The 16,760-nt window shown below is 45.7% G+C and overlaps 1 protein-coding gene across 1 annotated transcript in view; it reads left to right on the top strand.

Moving 5' to 3' along the window:
• SPHKAP (SPHK1 interactor, AKAP domain containing) overlaps positions 1-16,760 on the top strand; it is a 1,600,508-nt gene that overhangs the window by 1,422,176 nt on the left and 161,572 nt on the right. Inside the window, exon 7 of the mRNA XM_069617984.1 lies at positions 1,390-5,095. Coding sequence (XP_069474085.1) covers positions 1,390-5,095 — 3,706 coding nt within the window. The remainder of the gene's footprint in view (positions 1-1,389; positions 5,096-16,760) is intronic.

Raw genomic sequence — 16,760 nt, 5'->3', positions numbered from 1 at the left:
GGGGTTCCCTCAAACTTATGTTTGTTCACTGTGTCTGTGTTCATTGCTTCTAGGAGAAGGTGTGGCCAACCATACACACACATATTTAAGTAATTTATTCCATTGTTCTTTAAATGTTTGATGACTTCTACCATGTCCCCCCACCTGCCCCCCACCCCAAGTCATCATTCCAAACCCAGCACCTCCACTTGTCTGCTCCACTGGCTTATTGCAATGTGTCTGGTAGTGATTTCCCAGTATGGGAATGTCTCATGCACAATTAACGACTGGATGCAGTGGAATGTGGTATGCCATGCCTACAGGTTGGAGATATGTGCAATAGGGACTTTTTGGACACTGATAAACACAAAAGGAAGTGGTCCTCTTTTATGGGCCGCATATCGTCAAAGTGTTCAAGCCCCACCACACAGTATGCATATTTGTTGAACTTTCTGCAAACTGTGTTTAGGGAACCCATAGTCTCAAAAAAGTGAAAGTCTCACCCTACGTTGAACAGTAGGTAACACCTTGGGCCTCACTATAAGTTTGGCGGTATTAAGGGCATGCCTACCGCCAAACTCGCTGCTGGCCCCGGCACCCACGAATTACCAGCCCATTACGAGATGAATGGGGCGGTAATTGCCCATTTGCTGGTGCCGGCATGGCCGGCCTCCCGATCCCCATTCTGCACCATAGGGTAAAATGGGGGTCGGGAGAATGGTTGCACCTGCCGGTGCAATCACGAGTTCTGCTCGCGGGTGCCGATCTGCACGCCTGGTCAGACCACGCGTGCTGTCCGGCAACGGCAAGCAGAACTCGTAATGTGGCAGAGAGGTAACAACGGTGCCGGTAGCACTACCGGCGCAGTTGTCGCCTTTCCGCCACATTCGTAATGAGGCCCCTCGTGTTTTTTTATTATTATGATGTTTACGTAGTGAACTTTATTGATGGTCTCTTCTTGTGATCATTCATTCAACTCGTGGAGTAGTTTCATGTTTCATCAGAGCTTAATATCCAGGACCTCCAGTGGAATAGGGTGAAGAGCTATTATCAAAAAAATTGCATGATGTAACGTGTTGCTCATATATTAGGTACCACTCGTTGCCGTTTCATTTAATATAAAAGTTTCGATCATTTGCTTAAAGTATTGCTTGTGCATCTATTGTTTTTTTAACTCTGTTAAAATATGATTTCTCCTACTCTACGAACTTGTGTGCAAATTATCTGCCCCCTTTGTTATTTCTCATGAATTCTGACTGAAATCAACTTGGTATGTTTTGTACTTGCAGAAACGTTCTTCATGTGTTTTTTGTACACTAAAAACATCAATTAAAAATGCACCAAACTAAAGAAATAAAAAGTCAGCAACTATTCCCAAAATCACAAATGTATTTTGTTTTTTTTCCATAGACCAACCAGAACCTCCTTCTGACCTTACTAAAGCAAAGTCAAAGGTGTCAGAGAGTTTTACGTGCAAGAGGGGTAGATTGCCTTTCAATTCAGAAGAAAATTATGCAGCCAAATTTAATGTCGCATCATGTGAAACCTCGCTTTCCTCTGATGAAACTCTGAAGGAAACGTCCATTAAAGTGGCCCTCAAAAGTCTGGACAAGGAGCATTGCAACCGGACAATAGAATTGTGTTGCAAAGGACTTTCAACTGGGACCAATACTGCTGGTCAAAAATCAGATACAGCAATTCAGAACACCTGTAATTTTAGAAACTCAGCTATAGATGCACAGGAGGTGATCCCTCTCGTGCCTCAAAAGGGATTTCCTCATTCAGAGCCAGACGGAACGCTCCAAACAGCTGATGAGAGCGAACACGCCACTGCAGGCCAATATGCCACTAATTTGGCCGAATCCGTTCTGCAAGATGCATTTATCAGATTATCCCAGCCGGATCCGCCCTTCACAGAGGAGGCTGCTGTCTGCATTTCTGCAGGCGATTCATTGCTGTCTGCCAGCAACCTCAAAGAAGACACGACAACCGCTTCTCTGCATTGGCAGGAGCTGCCCAAAATTGTGATTGTACAAAGCCCAGACAGCAACGAGAATGTTCCAGAATGGCCTGAACCCAATCTGCCTCCTTGGCAAGAATCCCAAAGCTCTGTTGATGCTCCAGACATTATGCTGGGGGTTGGCGAATCCAGTGGGAGCCCCCAAAATGCACTAGAAGTAGCACTGGCATGTGCTGCGGCCGTCATTGGAACCATTACAAGCCCTCATGCTGCAGAGCGGATCAAAATAGAACAAGAGAACATGGAAAAAAGTTCTAAAATCATAGAGGAGCAGGGGGGACAGACAGAAAATGTACAGAAAAGTGAAGACGAAGAAGGTGAAGAGTATTCGCTACCCTCTGCTATCTGTGGCATGACCCAGGTAGCCAGTGCAGTTGCAGTTTGTGGTCTTGATGAACAGAAAGACTCAAAATACCCTGTGACGGCCAGTGGGCTGTTGGCAGCAGCCGATGCTACTGCTGCGATAACCCTGCACTGCAGCATAGCCATTGGAAGCAGCCTTGAGAGCGTCAATGACAGTATTGCGGAAGTGTTACTCAAGGAGGCATCTCTCATTCTTAACACACCCAGTGTGTACAAAAATGTTGGTGATTTCATTGAGTCGATCAATGGAAGGATCATTGAAAGTGTGACCAGTCCAAGGGTTTCCCGCGTGGATGAAGTAAGCAAGGATGAAGTAGCCCAAAAAGTGTCCAATGTGATCATCAATCATTCTGTACAGGAGTGCAACAGGAAGCAGAGGGACTTGCACCCCAGTGCAGTCAAAACATCTGTATCAGGCGCTCAGGACATTTTCATGGAGACTGCAAGTGATCTGCTTTTTAACGTGATCTATTCAACCTGCAAGAAAATGAATGATGTCGCGCTCTCTGAGGAGCTGGCTCCCGATATCATTGAAGAGAGAAGCAAATGGCGGTCTATCGATGAAACAGACACTCAACAGACTAAGCCGATAGATAGTCCCCCATCCAGGCAGGAACCTGACAGCTCTAAAAGCAATTGTGAGCACGAGCAAGGAAGAAGCACATCTCTATTCGATCAATCTGAAGGGAGGCCTAATTTATCAGAAAGGGCCTGTTCACAAGGAGAAGAGACCAGTGAAAAACTCATACGCCACAATATGGTGAACGCCAGAATATCACCCACCAAGGGAAGCACCATAGCAGAGGGCTGTAAAGTTCAAAATAAAAAGAGCAAAGAAAGGAGGTCGTTCTTTGCCAGAGGAAGTGCCAATGCAGCTGATGAATCTCGATACGGAGCACAAGAGCAGACGGATTCTGACCCGTCCGGGAACACAGAGCCACAGGAAAACCAGAAAATTGAGCCTTTCACAAACAATGATGTCCAGGTTAGTGTATCTTTATTAAGTAATTGTGTACTGGGAAAGTATCCTTCACAGCCTGTTCTACAGGTGACACATTCAACTGATTATTACTGTGTGGCAGACTTTGCAGAAGAACTGGCAGAGACCGTGGTCTCCATGGCCACAGAAATAGCTGCCATTTGTCTTGAAAACTCAAATGGAAAGCAGCCATGGTTCTGTTCGTGGGTAAGAGGAAATGATTACTTGATGCCGCAGGGCTTATCGTGCAGGGCCATTAAAAGGAAAAAGGAGGCACCGCCCAATGGATCGGTCACCAGGAAGCACAGGCCACCGCGGCTCAGTGAGATCAAACGGAAAACTGATGAGCACCCAGAGCTGAAGGAACGTCTAATGAACCGAGTGGTGGACGACTCAATCAACCTTGAAGATGGCCCTGACTCTGTAAACATCTTTGCAAATGAAGTTGCCAGCAGGATAATGAACCTAACAGAGCTACCCTCAGCAGACAATGGGTGGCAAGGTCAAAACCTTACTAGAAACCGACTGCATTGCGAAAGGTGGAATAGAGGCAAAGCCTCAAGCTACGAGAGCATACCAGAAGAAGATTCCCACTCGAACCGCTATGTAAACACACTGGGTCCTATGAGCATTTTGGGCCAACCATTCAGCAGGACGGGCTCGGTATCCAAACAGTCCAGCTGCGAGAGCATTACGGATGAATTCTCCAGATTCATGGTGAACCAGATGGAAGACGAAGGCAGAGATTTTGACTTGCTGCTGGACTATTATGCTGGAAAAAACGCAAACAACATCCTGCATTCGGCGATGCAGCAAGTTACCAGAAAAAATGGCCACCTTAACGTGCGGCCCAGTTGTCCATCCAAACAGTCCAGTACTGAAAGCATTACAGAGGAGTTCTATAGGTACATGCTGCAGGAAATTGACAAAGATAACAAAGATAGTCTATCTCGTAGGAATTCTAGAGACTGGAGCTATAATCTGCTGCCTCCTTCGCCACGAACTCCTCTTTCTTTTAGGCAGTCATCTATGCCAGACAGTAGGGTATCAAATTTAAGACTGACCGTCAATGCCCCTGTAAAAGCAAACTCCTTAGATGGTGGTTCTCAAAACAGTTCCCGCGACTTCCTTAGGGTGCAACCGGTGAGCGCTGGACCTTCCTCAGGTCTCTGTAAGTCCGACTCCTGCTTATACCAAAGGTGCAGAAATGACGAGATCACGGACATGCTGATTCATGAGACATGGAAAAATTCCATTGAGGCGCTAATGCGTAAGAACAAAATTATCACGGACAACACAGATACTTCAGACCCAGAGGATACACCCAATGGTTCCCCGTTGCACGTGGAAAAATATGCCAACAGGCTAGCTGCGGACATTGTTCAAAGCGGAAAGTCTCTTATTATTGTCCATCAAGATTCCTTTGACTATACAAGTAAAGAATCAGACAGTAGGTATGTTCAAACTATGCCTCAATGTCAGCCTGAACCGCTAACAGGTGGGCAAGGGTCGGGCAAGAAGAAAGGGTCTCCTACAAGCAGCGCACCTCCCTCAGCATGCCCTTTCAACGCGCCCCCAAGTACAAGGGAAGTGCCTCTCATCCAGATTGAAACAGATCAAAGGGAAGCATCTGATTGGATCGCATCTGTCCCTTGCAATTCCGCAGGGAGAACGAAAGACATTGCAAGCAAAGAGAAAAAATCAGAAAATTACTGTGAAAAAAGCCCAGGGACAAGTTCCTTCCCAAGCCACAGGTAGGCCATCCAGATGCATATTGCAATATGTACTTGAGAGGAAATGATGATTGAAATGTACTTTATTAATATGCATGTATATTTCTGATGTGAAGTAATATAGGCTAATGTTGTTCATAGTAAGCAGAAAAATCATAACCTGCAAATTTGATCCAAGCAATCCTTGTAATTCAGGGAGTAGGATTTAGACTATTGCCAATGTAATCCCAGTTCAAAGGCCTACAAGGATGCAGGCCAAGATATCACAGGTCCAGTTTTATTTAAAATTGTATTTACATATTTAGGATTGGTACAGTGCTATACACTTCTTTATTTTTAAATTAAGATCGTGACATGGTGGTGAGTGGTAGTACACACTGAATGATGGTGGCCATCAAGATATGTATGAGTGACCCATTAACAACAAAGGTTGGTGTGTGCATATTGCCTGTATTGGTCGTACTACGAGAGCACATCAGAGCAGCATTAATGGCTTCAGGTGGAAGGAGCTCAGGGAGATCCAAAACCTCCAGAGGAGCTACAGGAGTCGGTCCTATGTGCATGACCATTTGCCAGTAGTACTGCTAAAGGTTAAGGCTGACACTTATCTGGGCGGCATCAATATCATTGGGCAGAGCAGTTATGCCCGTGGGCAGTAAATGTGGGGAACACCAAGTGGTCAAATAATATTTTCTTGGGTGGATGCGGTAAAAATGCACAAATACACTGGCACACCTACACAGGCACACACACACTTGTGGTACATATTTATCTGAAAGATAAAACAGCACTCTCAAGCAGACCCTTCAGGATATTGCAGCATTGATTTCCAAATTATAGGAAATATTCTGGAAGAAATATGTACATTTTGCAGCATTTGTGCTTAATGAAAATAATTAAAAGTAGATAAACAACCTACAGAACTCTCTTTCTACTGTCCTTGGTGTGCTGCTGTGTTGAAAACACTCCCACAAATGGAGTCCCTTCATAGGACTGATGTGTGGTCTTTGGGGTTGCTACTTCTGTGGGCACTGGATTTAAGACACTGGCAAGGATTTGGTGATCAGGCTACCTATAATAAGTGGCAGATGGTTAAAATACTATTTGTTGTTCCTTTTTAATGGCATTTCACACATTTGGACGCACTTTGAAAATGGACACACTTTGCACTTATGTGTTGCATACACAGTATTGCTATAACCTGGATGGTTTGCTCAGTACATTGTGTACTAAAAATGCAAAAGTGTATTAGAAAAAGAAATATCCTACCCATATACTTGGGTATTATTATACTAATTAGCATACATATGTAACACAGCTTTAGGCGATGGTCCCTTTATCCAGGCGGTGGCATATCTCGCTGGAGTTGCTACTTGATTTTCTAACTGGTTGATTAAGTTAATTTGAAAATGTGTTTTCGATGTTTTTGATCCTATGTCTTGCACTTGCTCCTCCTACCCATCCCCCGGCACTTTTTCCCCTTTCCTCTCCCCTGCACTTGCGCCATCTCAATATCACTGGGCCTAGTAAGATCGATGTCTTGTCCCCCCTTGTTCCCCTCCCCTGCCTTGTCGCGCCTTGAAACACTTGTGTATAGGCGCGCTATAAATAAAATATCACCTCATACGATTTTTGCTGTGTGCTTCAGTTGGAAATGTCCCCACTGTAATAGCATCGGACTGCTGCTCATCTAGCAGGCTCACAATACTGGAAATCTAAATCTGTCCTATTTACAAATATAGATGGGTAGCTATCAAATACGGGGATATATTCAACAGGAGTTTCAGAGTGGCATTTGATAGACAACAAGAGCAAAGCAGAACACCAAAGAGGAATATGCCTCATAACTTCAAGCTACCCATCTCCAACTTCATGTTCTGTATGGCCGCTGTGTGCAATTTGTTATCACCTGTGCTGACTCTCAGGGACCAGCGTTGTAGGATCAGAAGCGTGAAGGCATGTGGAGACTATTAACAATATAACAAAATACCTCATCAATTCTGTCTTGGTCTGTAATTGCCACTTGTTATTGCTCTGGATATATAACTTCAGGAGGGGGGCCACAAACATTTCTGAGATATATATTGCAGTCTGTTCATTTGCACAACAGGGCATGTGTAAGATCTGGGGAGAAGGGCCAGTGTGCTCCTTTTTTTGAGACCGACAAGGCTGCATCTTGGCCCGAGCTTTGTTTGCCCTTTACATTAATAGCCTGGAGAACGTGCTTGTGGAGACCAAGATGGATTACCCAAGGTTTGGCCCATGGTTGGACCTTGGACATTCCCTGTTTTATCATCTGCAGATGACACTGTTATAATCACCCGTACCCATAAGGCTTTGCAAAAACTGATTACAGCCGACACCCACTTTATGACTAACCTGGATTTAACAGTAAACACCTCAAAATCGGCAGTCATGGCATGTGCAAGAGGCAAGAGAAACATTAAAATGACCAAGATAATATGCAAATCGGAAATAATACCAACGGTACAGGCCTCTGACTATTTAGGAATTAGATGTTCTTCTACCATGACAGGGAAAGCAAGTGTGGAGAAACAATGGGCCTCATTACGACCCCGACGTTAAACCATGGTGCTATTAGCACCATGGTCCATGCCGGGGTCCGCCATGGTGAATGGCGGAATTACCGCCCCATTCCAAGGTTGGCAGGGCGGTAATTCCTCATTCACCATGGCCCTTTCCCCATTCCCATTTTTGGCCCATAGGGCTCAATGGGAATGGGGAAGGCGCTAATTACGGCACCGTAAATTACGGTGCTGTAATTAGCTCCTAGGTCCCTTTGCGGGTTGGTTTTTTAACGCCTGCTAAAAGCAGGCGTTAAAGTGCAACCCGCAAAGGGACCTCGTAATCAGGCATTAAGGGTTTAACGGCGCCGACACCTTTTACGGTGCCGTTAACCCCTTAACGCCTGGGTTGTAATGAGGCCCAATGTGTACGAATGCGCCAGTCTCTGGGGGGTAGTTCCCATTTTATGTCTATGTGTCAAGGCCGCCCTTTGCATATGGTTCTCCAAGTTTATTCCTCGCAAACCAAGACTGCTGCCACTTTGGAGCTCTGCTTTAGGGCTATCTAAATATCCAAGAACTACAAGTGGCCGAGAACACATTCGGCAAGCATCTATTGGGTCTTCTCTGCTCAGGGGCCAATTTTTCTGTTCATGCAGAGCTTGGGATTTGTTTTCTGGGGGATGATAGGTCTTCAGCCCCCTTATTGCAGTGGTTACGTATTTGGGCCAATCCGAGATGCAAATTACATGAGAATTCCTTGTTTGTATTATGTTAAATCAAAACTAATAAATCTTAATGTATCCGCATTGATTGCGTCAATGCACTCGGTTTACTTCTGTTCAGCAACAATGGTATACTGAGAAGGTCAGAAGATATGTGAAGGGACAACAGGAAAGTAAGGAGCTGTCTATTGTTGCAAACAGGAAATATGCTATTTACACCCAGGTAAATTCTTTACAAACATATTTAACCCTGGTTTATCAGTCGTCAGACTGGTAGGTGGTCACTAGAGCCCCTTTTTGACTGTATTGGCCTGAACGTGAACACAGCCAAATAGCAAGTCCCTGTGGGGGGTCACTAGCACTCTGTGCAATGTTGACCCAGAACATCTCTTGCACTTCCTTTTTTTTTGTCTAGCATAGTCGTACAATAGATCAGGGATAATGACACCCGTTTTGAGGACGTTCTCATTTGCAAAATGTCGACCTGCAATGTATTTCCTATTGACAGCTGATTCTTGTTACGTGGCATGGGGCATTATTGCAGTATTTACAAGGGGCACTGAAAGTAAGAAAACTGCTTGTGAGCTTTTTGATCATACATTTTAACCATGATTATTTTATTAATAAAACATTGTATTTGTGTCTAGAGGTGCTCTGTTGTTAAATAGGTTTTACTGATAGGTTTTACTAATGATATGTTTTTGTTAATATTCATGTTTGTATGTTTATGGATTAGCAAATCTGAATAAACAAACAAACATTACAAAAAGTTATTAAGAATACAAAACACAACAGTTCCACAGTTTTCAGCACGTAGCGCGAAAACCACTGGGCAGATTTGGACCAAACTTTGGAGTTAACTCTCCCATGACCTTACAGAGTCTAATAACATTCTCGACATCAGAAAGACACTTAAAAAGTCTTCTGTTTATGTAGACACTCGTAGGGGAACACAGATTGTTTTGAATGACAGCGCTTAGATAGCCTGGCCACATGTGCTATATAAATACCAATAGAAATAGCAATAGCAAACATATCAGGCTAGTGATCAGAAGAAGGAAAGAAGACACCATGGGAAGTTGGAAATTTGGGGGTGGGTTGGGGAGTCAATTACGGGTAGAAAATGTTCATTTCAGTTTGTCAGGAGTACACTGCATGAATCTCACAAGATTACAGCAGCAACACCAAAAAATGTGCTCAGAAAAAATAGTGATGTGTCGTAGGGGGTAATGGGAGGGGGCTAGGGAGAGGAAAAGCAATTGAGTGTAGTGAGGGGACCTGGAAAAAATAAGGGGGATTCATGGTGACTACCTGTGAGGACGTGGACATTTTCTTAATGCTGAGCAATGTTTCCTGTTATGGTGGGAATCATCGAACTAGAGCTCTACCACAGGAATTTCTGTTATTGGAAATGATTAGCATGCATTTATGTTATTTGGTCTTGTGCCGCGCACTGCTGCCACTTACATAGTCTCTTGGTACCCTGGCAGATCTGAAAAGGAAGGATGGTTGGGGAGTGCTTTCTTAGTGGGATTGAGAGGGAAAAGTGCAAGAGCTTTGGTGTGCTGTTTGTTACTAGCCTCAGTTCAGAAGAACAGGTCACTGTTTGCTGTTTTGTGATATGTGTTGGTTGTTATGCTGTGCTGGCTGTGTGGTGTCTGTGGTTGGTTTAGATTCTTGTTTGGTGTTGTGTGAGATGTGTACTTTGTTGTAGTATGTGATGGTCTTATGTTTTGTTGTGGTAGAGGTATGTTTATTGTTCTGTGTTTTAAGGTGAGTAAGCAGAATATTCGAAAGTTAGTGGATAGATGTATCACGTTCTTCTAAAGTTAGTACATTGGCTACTCTCAAATACATCCAAATTCAATGCAGTGCCCAATGTGACCTAGAATTGTTCTTGCTAGCTTGATTCACATCTAGAAAGTGCCCACTGTGGTTTAGAATTGTTCCTACTAGCTTGATTCACATCTAGAAAGTGCCCGCTGTCACCTATAATTGTTTTTGCTAGCTTGATTCACATCCAGAAAGTGCCCACTGTGACTTGGAATTGTTCCTACTAGCTTGACTCACATCTAGAAAGTGCCCCCTGTGACCTAGAATTGTTCTTGCTAGCTTGATTCACATCTAGAAAGTGCAAACTGTGACTTAGAAATTGTTTTTGCTAGCTTGGTTCACATCTAGAAAGTGCCCACTAAGATAGTACTGTGATTTATTTGTGCCGCACACTTAGACAATTATTCTTGTTACATTGATTCTCATCTAGAAGTGCCCACTGTGACTTAGAACTTTTCTCGTTCGACTGACTCATCTAGAAAGTGCCTACTGTGGTAATATTGTGAATTATCTATGCCACACACTTAGAAATGTGTTCTTGTTGCAATAATTCACATCTAGACCGTGCTTGCTGAGATAGTACTGTAATCATTACCTACACCTCTCACTTAGAAATTCTTCATGTTAGCTTGACTCACATCTAGAAAGTGCCCTCTGAGTTAGCCCTGTAATCTATATCCCTGCCCTGCCCACTTAGAACCTGCTCTCGTTAGCTTGATTCACACCTAGAAAGCACGCACCGCGACATCACTGTAATTTATTTTGCCTTCCTTGTCACCTAGAATTTGCTCTCGCTAGCCCGATTCACATCCAGAAGTGCCCACTGAAATAATACTGTGATTTATTTGAGCCACACACTTAAAAAATGGTTCTTGTTGCATTGACTCACATCTAGAAGGTACCCCTTCTAGATAACCTGATTCACATCTTGAAGGCACCGCCCCATTTCTGTGATCTACTTACCTGCGCCAGTCACACTTACAAACTGTTTCACTGTTGCACTGATTCACACCTAGAAGGTACCCACTGTGGTAATACTGTAATGTATTAACGGCGCTGCACTCATAGAAACCTTTCTAGTTATCTTAATTCCCATCTAGAAGGTGCCCACTGTGACTTAGAAACTGTCCTTGTTAGACTGACTCACACCTAGAAAGTTACATTGATTTTCACCTAGAAAGTACACACTGAGATAGTGCTGTGATTTACTTGGCTTAGCCCACTGTGATAGTACTGTGATTTACCTGCCTGTGCCGCTTACTTAGAATAAGCCCACCGAGAAAACAAAGTGATTTGTTTACCTGCACCACAAACCTAGAAATGACTCTTGTTAGATTGTTTCACATCTAGAGGGTGCCCACCGTGATAGTACTGTCATTTACCTGCCTGTGCCGCTTACTTAGAATTTGTCTTGTTACATAGACTACATTCTGGAAGGTGCCCGCTGTGATAGCACCGTGATTTATTTGCCTGTCCCACACTCTTAGAAGTTGTTCTCGTTGGAATGAGTCACACCTAGAAAGCTACATCGATTCACATCTTGAAGTACCCCCTGAGATGGCACTGTAATTTAGTTGCCTGCGCTACACAATTAGAATTGCTCTTGCTGGTTTGATTCACAACTGAAAAATGTCGCCTGAGACAGTACTGTGAATTACTAGCCTAAGTCTTAGGTGCCGCTACTACATCTAGACTTCCACCCCATTGTTACCCTCCTTGGCGCTCTCCCACTGCCCTGGTGTCCTGAATGTAGATGCAGGTTGTACATCTAGGGCCACTACATCTACTGTTACTAGTAGACATCAATCTCAAGGTGCTGCCCTTAGCCTCCCCCCGGGTTCGAGATCCCAGTGCATCATATACCACTGCTCCGACCTGCCCTGATCCCTAGCCTCCCTGGACCATACCCCTCCCCTATGGCTCACCCCTCGCGGCGCATGGCCCGTACTCTAGCACCCAACTTCAGGACCCCCCTTCAACCCCCATCTGATCGCAAACCACGACCCCACCCCCGTACATCAATACACCCGGACGACCCCCACCCACTCTCCTACCATCATCCCACATCCAACTTTAAGATCAGAGGACCAACCACCTGCCGCCTCAAGTGCCCATGCCCCTATCCCCATCCCACCCTAACACATTGACTCCACCCCCTACTCTGACATCTATTGAGAAAATCCTGATACCCTCCGCCACTACACTACGCCCATTATCGAACTCCCAAACCAGGGGAAAACTCTGGCGCTACAAACAGCGTGAATCCACCTCCTCTTCCACACCATACTTGTGCCCTCTGAAGAACTCCCATCTCTCTCATCCGACCTGCCATGCCACCCCCCCCCCTCCACCTTAACCCACCATGGGACTCACCACCCTCTTGAACTACATCCCTTCCCGCCCTCTCCTCCCTCTTAACCCCTATGCGATCCCCACCAACAAACCCCCTTCATATCCCTTTCCCTCTCTGAAAGTAGCTTGTGTCGCCCTTGCTAGAAAGGTAGCCTCATCTCACTCCCCCTCTAACCCTGCCACCCTCTCTCACACCCCTATGGCTCCAAAACTCACAAAATGCAGAAACCGTGACTGGTCCTCTCCCTCGACCCTCCACTCCTCACCACTTCTGCCCAACCTCCCATCCTCTCCCTCCCCTACCCCCTTTCCCTCCCCTCTCCCAATTTCCTCCCCCTTTCTTTTGACTTCTCACCCTGTTCACCAAAACCCCCAACACTCTCCAGACTCATTGACTGACCCACCCCTCATCTCTCACATACCTAACTCCTCCCACATACTCTTCCCACCCCCCACCAACGTAATCCTCTCACACAACACTCATAGTCCACTGGCACCCAGTCCCTGCCATACCCCACTTCAACCAGACTCACCCTCCCTGAATGTTCCTACCACACCCACCACCCACCACGGGCACCCGTGTCCACCAAACTCCCACTGCAATGAACATCATGAAAACCACCTCCCATCACAAAGTCACATGCATCCTTTTCAATGCTCACTCCGTAGCATGAAAGAGGCACAGCATCTTTGACCTCCTATCCTCTGACAAGCCCAGCCTCATTTTTATCACCAAAACCTGGTTCTCCGATGACTTTGCCCCAGTAGCACATGAAGCCTTCCGCCCTGGCTACTCGCTCATCGCTCACAATAGACCCTCCAGAAGTGGCGGAGCGGCAGTTCTCTTCAATCCTCTTTTCTCCATCTCATTCGTCAAATCCCAGACATGCCATGCCTCCTGTGAATCCCTTCTAGTTAAATCTCGGTACCACCAACCTTCTCCCACAGCTTCCTACTCATCTAGAGACCCCCGGGATACAACAGACATTTCGCCAATAACCTCTGTGACTCAATAGCTACCATTCAAGCAAATCACCCTTTTCTTACACTCCTAGGAGACTTCAATATCTGGTTCGATATTCCCAACAACCCCATGACTCATCCGCTGGTTGAGAGTGTTGATGCGCTCAACCTCTCCCACCATATCACTGGTCCATCCCACTCAGGTGGACACATGCTTGATGCAATTTTCAGCTCCTATGACCTGGTTCATTTATCCCGTCCCAAAACACTCATCTGGACCGACCACTTTGCAATCCTTTTCTCTATCCACACACTTGCCCCTCCTCCTATAGCACCCCAGGTCCTCTCCACTGATCTCCAATGCTGGAACAAAGACAAGATTCTTCCCAACCTAGCCGAAGCCCTGCTTATTCGTCCCCCTGCAATGATGCCCCCAATCAACCCTTAACCATTGATTCCTTTGACTCCTGGCTTAATAAATCACTAATTCCTCTCAACCCCTCGCGCTCCACATCCTCACACAAAGGACCGCCCCCTGAGGAATGCCAAAAAACAAAATAACTCTCTTAATTGCATTTGGCAAGCATCTAATGCCGATTTCAGCAGATCCACGTTTGCCCTGCACCACCGTAACTACAAATCCAAAACTCAAAAAGCCAAAAAAACCTAGCACAATAAACACATTCTCAACAGTGGCAACCACAGCAAAGAACTCTACATGATCATATCAGAATTTGTGAAACCCACATGCACCGCAACCCAATCCACATCCATAAAACCACTCTGCAACTCCATCTCCTTACAGTTCTTCAAAACCGCAATTGACAGGATGGCAACCCTCTCACCCAAACTGTCCCTCCTCTCCCCCTTCCCATCACCGACCCCTCCTCATCCCATCGCCCCGACGCCCAACTCAACTCCCTTACGTTTGACGACTTCAAACCCATCTCCAGACCTCCAGACCTACCCATCTGCCAGCAAACCCTCTGTGTCGCCCCTCGACCCCGGCCCCACCACGGTCCTGAAAGAAATATTCTTGCCTACCTGCACAGAAGAATATGCGAGAACCATTCTAAATGACTCCCTCACCTCTGGCATCTTCCCTGATGCCTTCAAAATAGTGCATGTCAAATCACTTTGAAAAAAGGCCTCCCTGGACCCCCTTGACCCAAAAATTTACAGACCGATCCTCAACACCAAATTTCTCGCGAAACAAATTCACCGGACAGCATACTCACAGCTCAACTCCTTCATCGAATCCAACTGTCTCCTCGACCGCTCACAATCAGGCTTCAGACCGCGACATGGAACAGAAACCACTCTGATCTCGATCTGGGATGATCTCAAGGTCACTCCAGACTTTGAAGGCCGCGCATCGCTGATTCTTCTCGATCTCTCTGCAGCCTTTGACACAGTTAACCACTCAATCCTCCTCGACCACCTTCACTCCCTAGGAATCCGTGGCACTGCTCTCAAATGAATTGCCTCCTTCCTCAGCTACAGGAAACAAATAACCCTCCTCTCCTCTTTTGTCTCAACTGCTCACTCGGTGAACACAGAAGTACCCCAATACGCATGCCTATCTGCTCTCCTGTTCAACCTCTATATGACCACTCTACCAGGAATCCTCCGCACACACAACATCTCCTGTTACAACTACTGTGACAATACCCAAATTATCCTAAGAATTCCCAAGTCATGCACCAACCCCCTTCCAAACCTTGAAGCTTGTCCCCGCGATATTGACCGATGGATGACAATAAACCACCTCTTTTTGAACCCTGGTAAAACTGAAGTCATGGTGTGTGGCAATACTGCCCTTCTGCCACATCTGATTCCATGGCCCCCGTCCCTCAGCCCCCCTGCCCCCTCTGATATAGTGAAGAACCTAGGCTGCACTATGGACTCAGGTCTAACCCTCTCGTGTCAGAGCAACAACGTGTCTAAATGCTGTCAAACTTCTCCGATGCATTTTTCTCTACCTCTCATACCCGAAAAGTCTTGCAGCAGTGATGTCTATTGTGATGTCGAGACTGGACTATGCCAATTCCCTATACCTGGGAGCTCCGGCATACCAACTCAACTAACTACAAAGAGCCCAAAACACTGCCGCAAAACTGCGCCTCGCCCTGAGTCATAGAAACCACATCTCGTCAGCTCTCTGAATCCTTCATTGGCTCCCAGTCGGACGAAGGGCCAGCTTCAAGACCTTGTGCATCACCCACCGAGCAGTGCACAAGACGGGCCCAATGTACCTACAAGAAAAGATAAAACAATACCTCCCATCTCGTACCCTAAGACCAAGCACTGCCCTGCTTCTAGTGATTCCAACCTCTAACTCTGTCAGGATCGGAGGATCCACCTTCTCAACCTTGGCCCCATCTCTGTGGAACTGACTCGCTCCACATTCTCGACACACTCAGGACTATATGACCTTCCACAAAGCTCTAAAAACGTGTCTCTTTCCGTAAGGCTGTCCACAACTATCTGAGGTGACTGAATCCTTGCAACCGATTACGAATGCTCAATGAGATCCCAAGCAATGACACCACTGAATACACTTATAAGTCACAATTACGCAAACGCAGCCTCGAAATCCAGAATAGCGAACTCCTTAGATCATAACTCCACCCAAACACTCACCTCCCATGTCACTATGCTTACTCTCTACTCTACACTAACACACAATTGGAATACAGCTATACCCCTCGATCAATTTCTGCCTAGCTGCTCACATACAAACATTACCCCATGAACACCTCATCATTCTAATAATATGCAGCTATATCACATGACAAACTGGCGTAGCTGCACACATAAGCACCCCACAAAGGCCTAACGCAGCCAGAATCAAGTCTTGGAGTCCACCGTCCAGACTGCGCACATCCAACTGATATCAAGTCCACCACACCTAATGCTAGTATGCAGCTGCCATCAGGCGATTGCACCAGCTGCACATATAAGTGGTGCACCCAAGCACCCTATGACACCTTACTCTCTCAAGTGACCTGGACTACGGTCCCCCAGGGCATTCATCCTACCAGCACTTTGAGGTCATAGCAATGATATATAGAGTGTATATAAATGCCAAATAACATAACATAACATAACATAAAAAACATCTAAATTCAGTACATTGGCTACACCCGAATTACATGCAAACTGAATGCATTGTCCACCCTCAGACACATCCAAGTACACATACATCCTCAAATACCTCTTGATACATTTCACTAAAATGTTGCCTGTGGCTAGAAATAGCCCAATGGCATTTTATGAGCATCATTG

The sequence above is a fragment of the Ambystoma mexicanum genome, chromosome 10, assembly GCF_040938575.1.
Source record: "Ambystoma mexicanum isolate Mex_15411 chromosome 10, UKY_AmexF1_1, whole genome shotgun sequence".
Lineage (NCBI taxonomy): Eukaryota > Metazoa > Chordata > Amphibia > Caudata > Ambystomatidae > Ambystoma > Ambystoma mexicanum.
The sequence above is the reverse complement of the archived record's forward strand: the minus strand, read 5'-3'. Positions and strand labels throughout refer to the sequence as shown.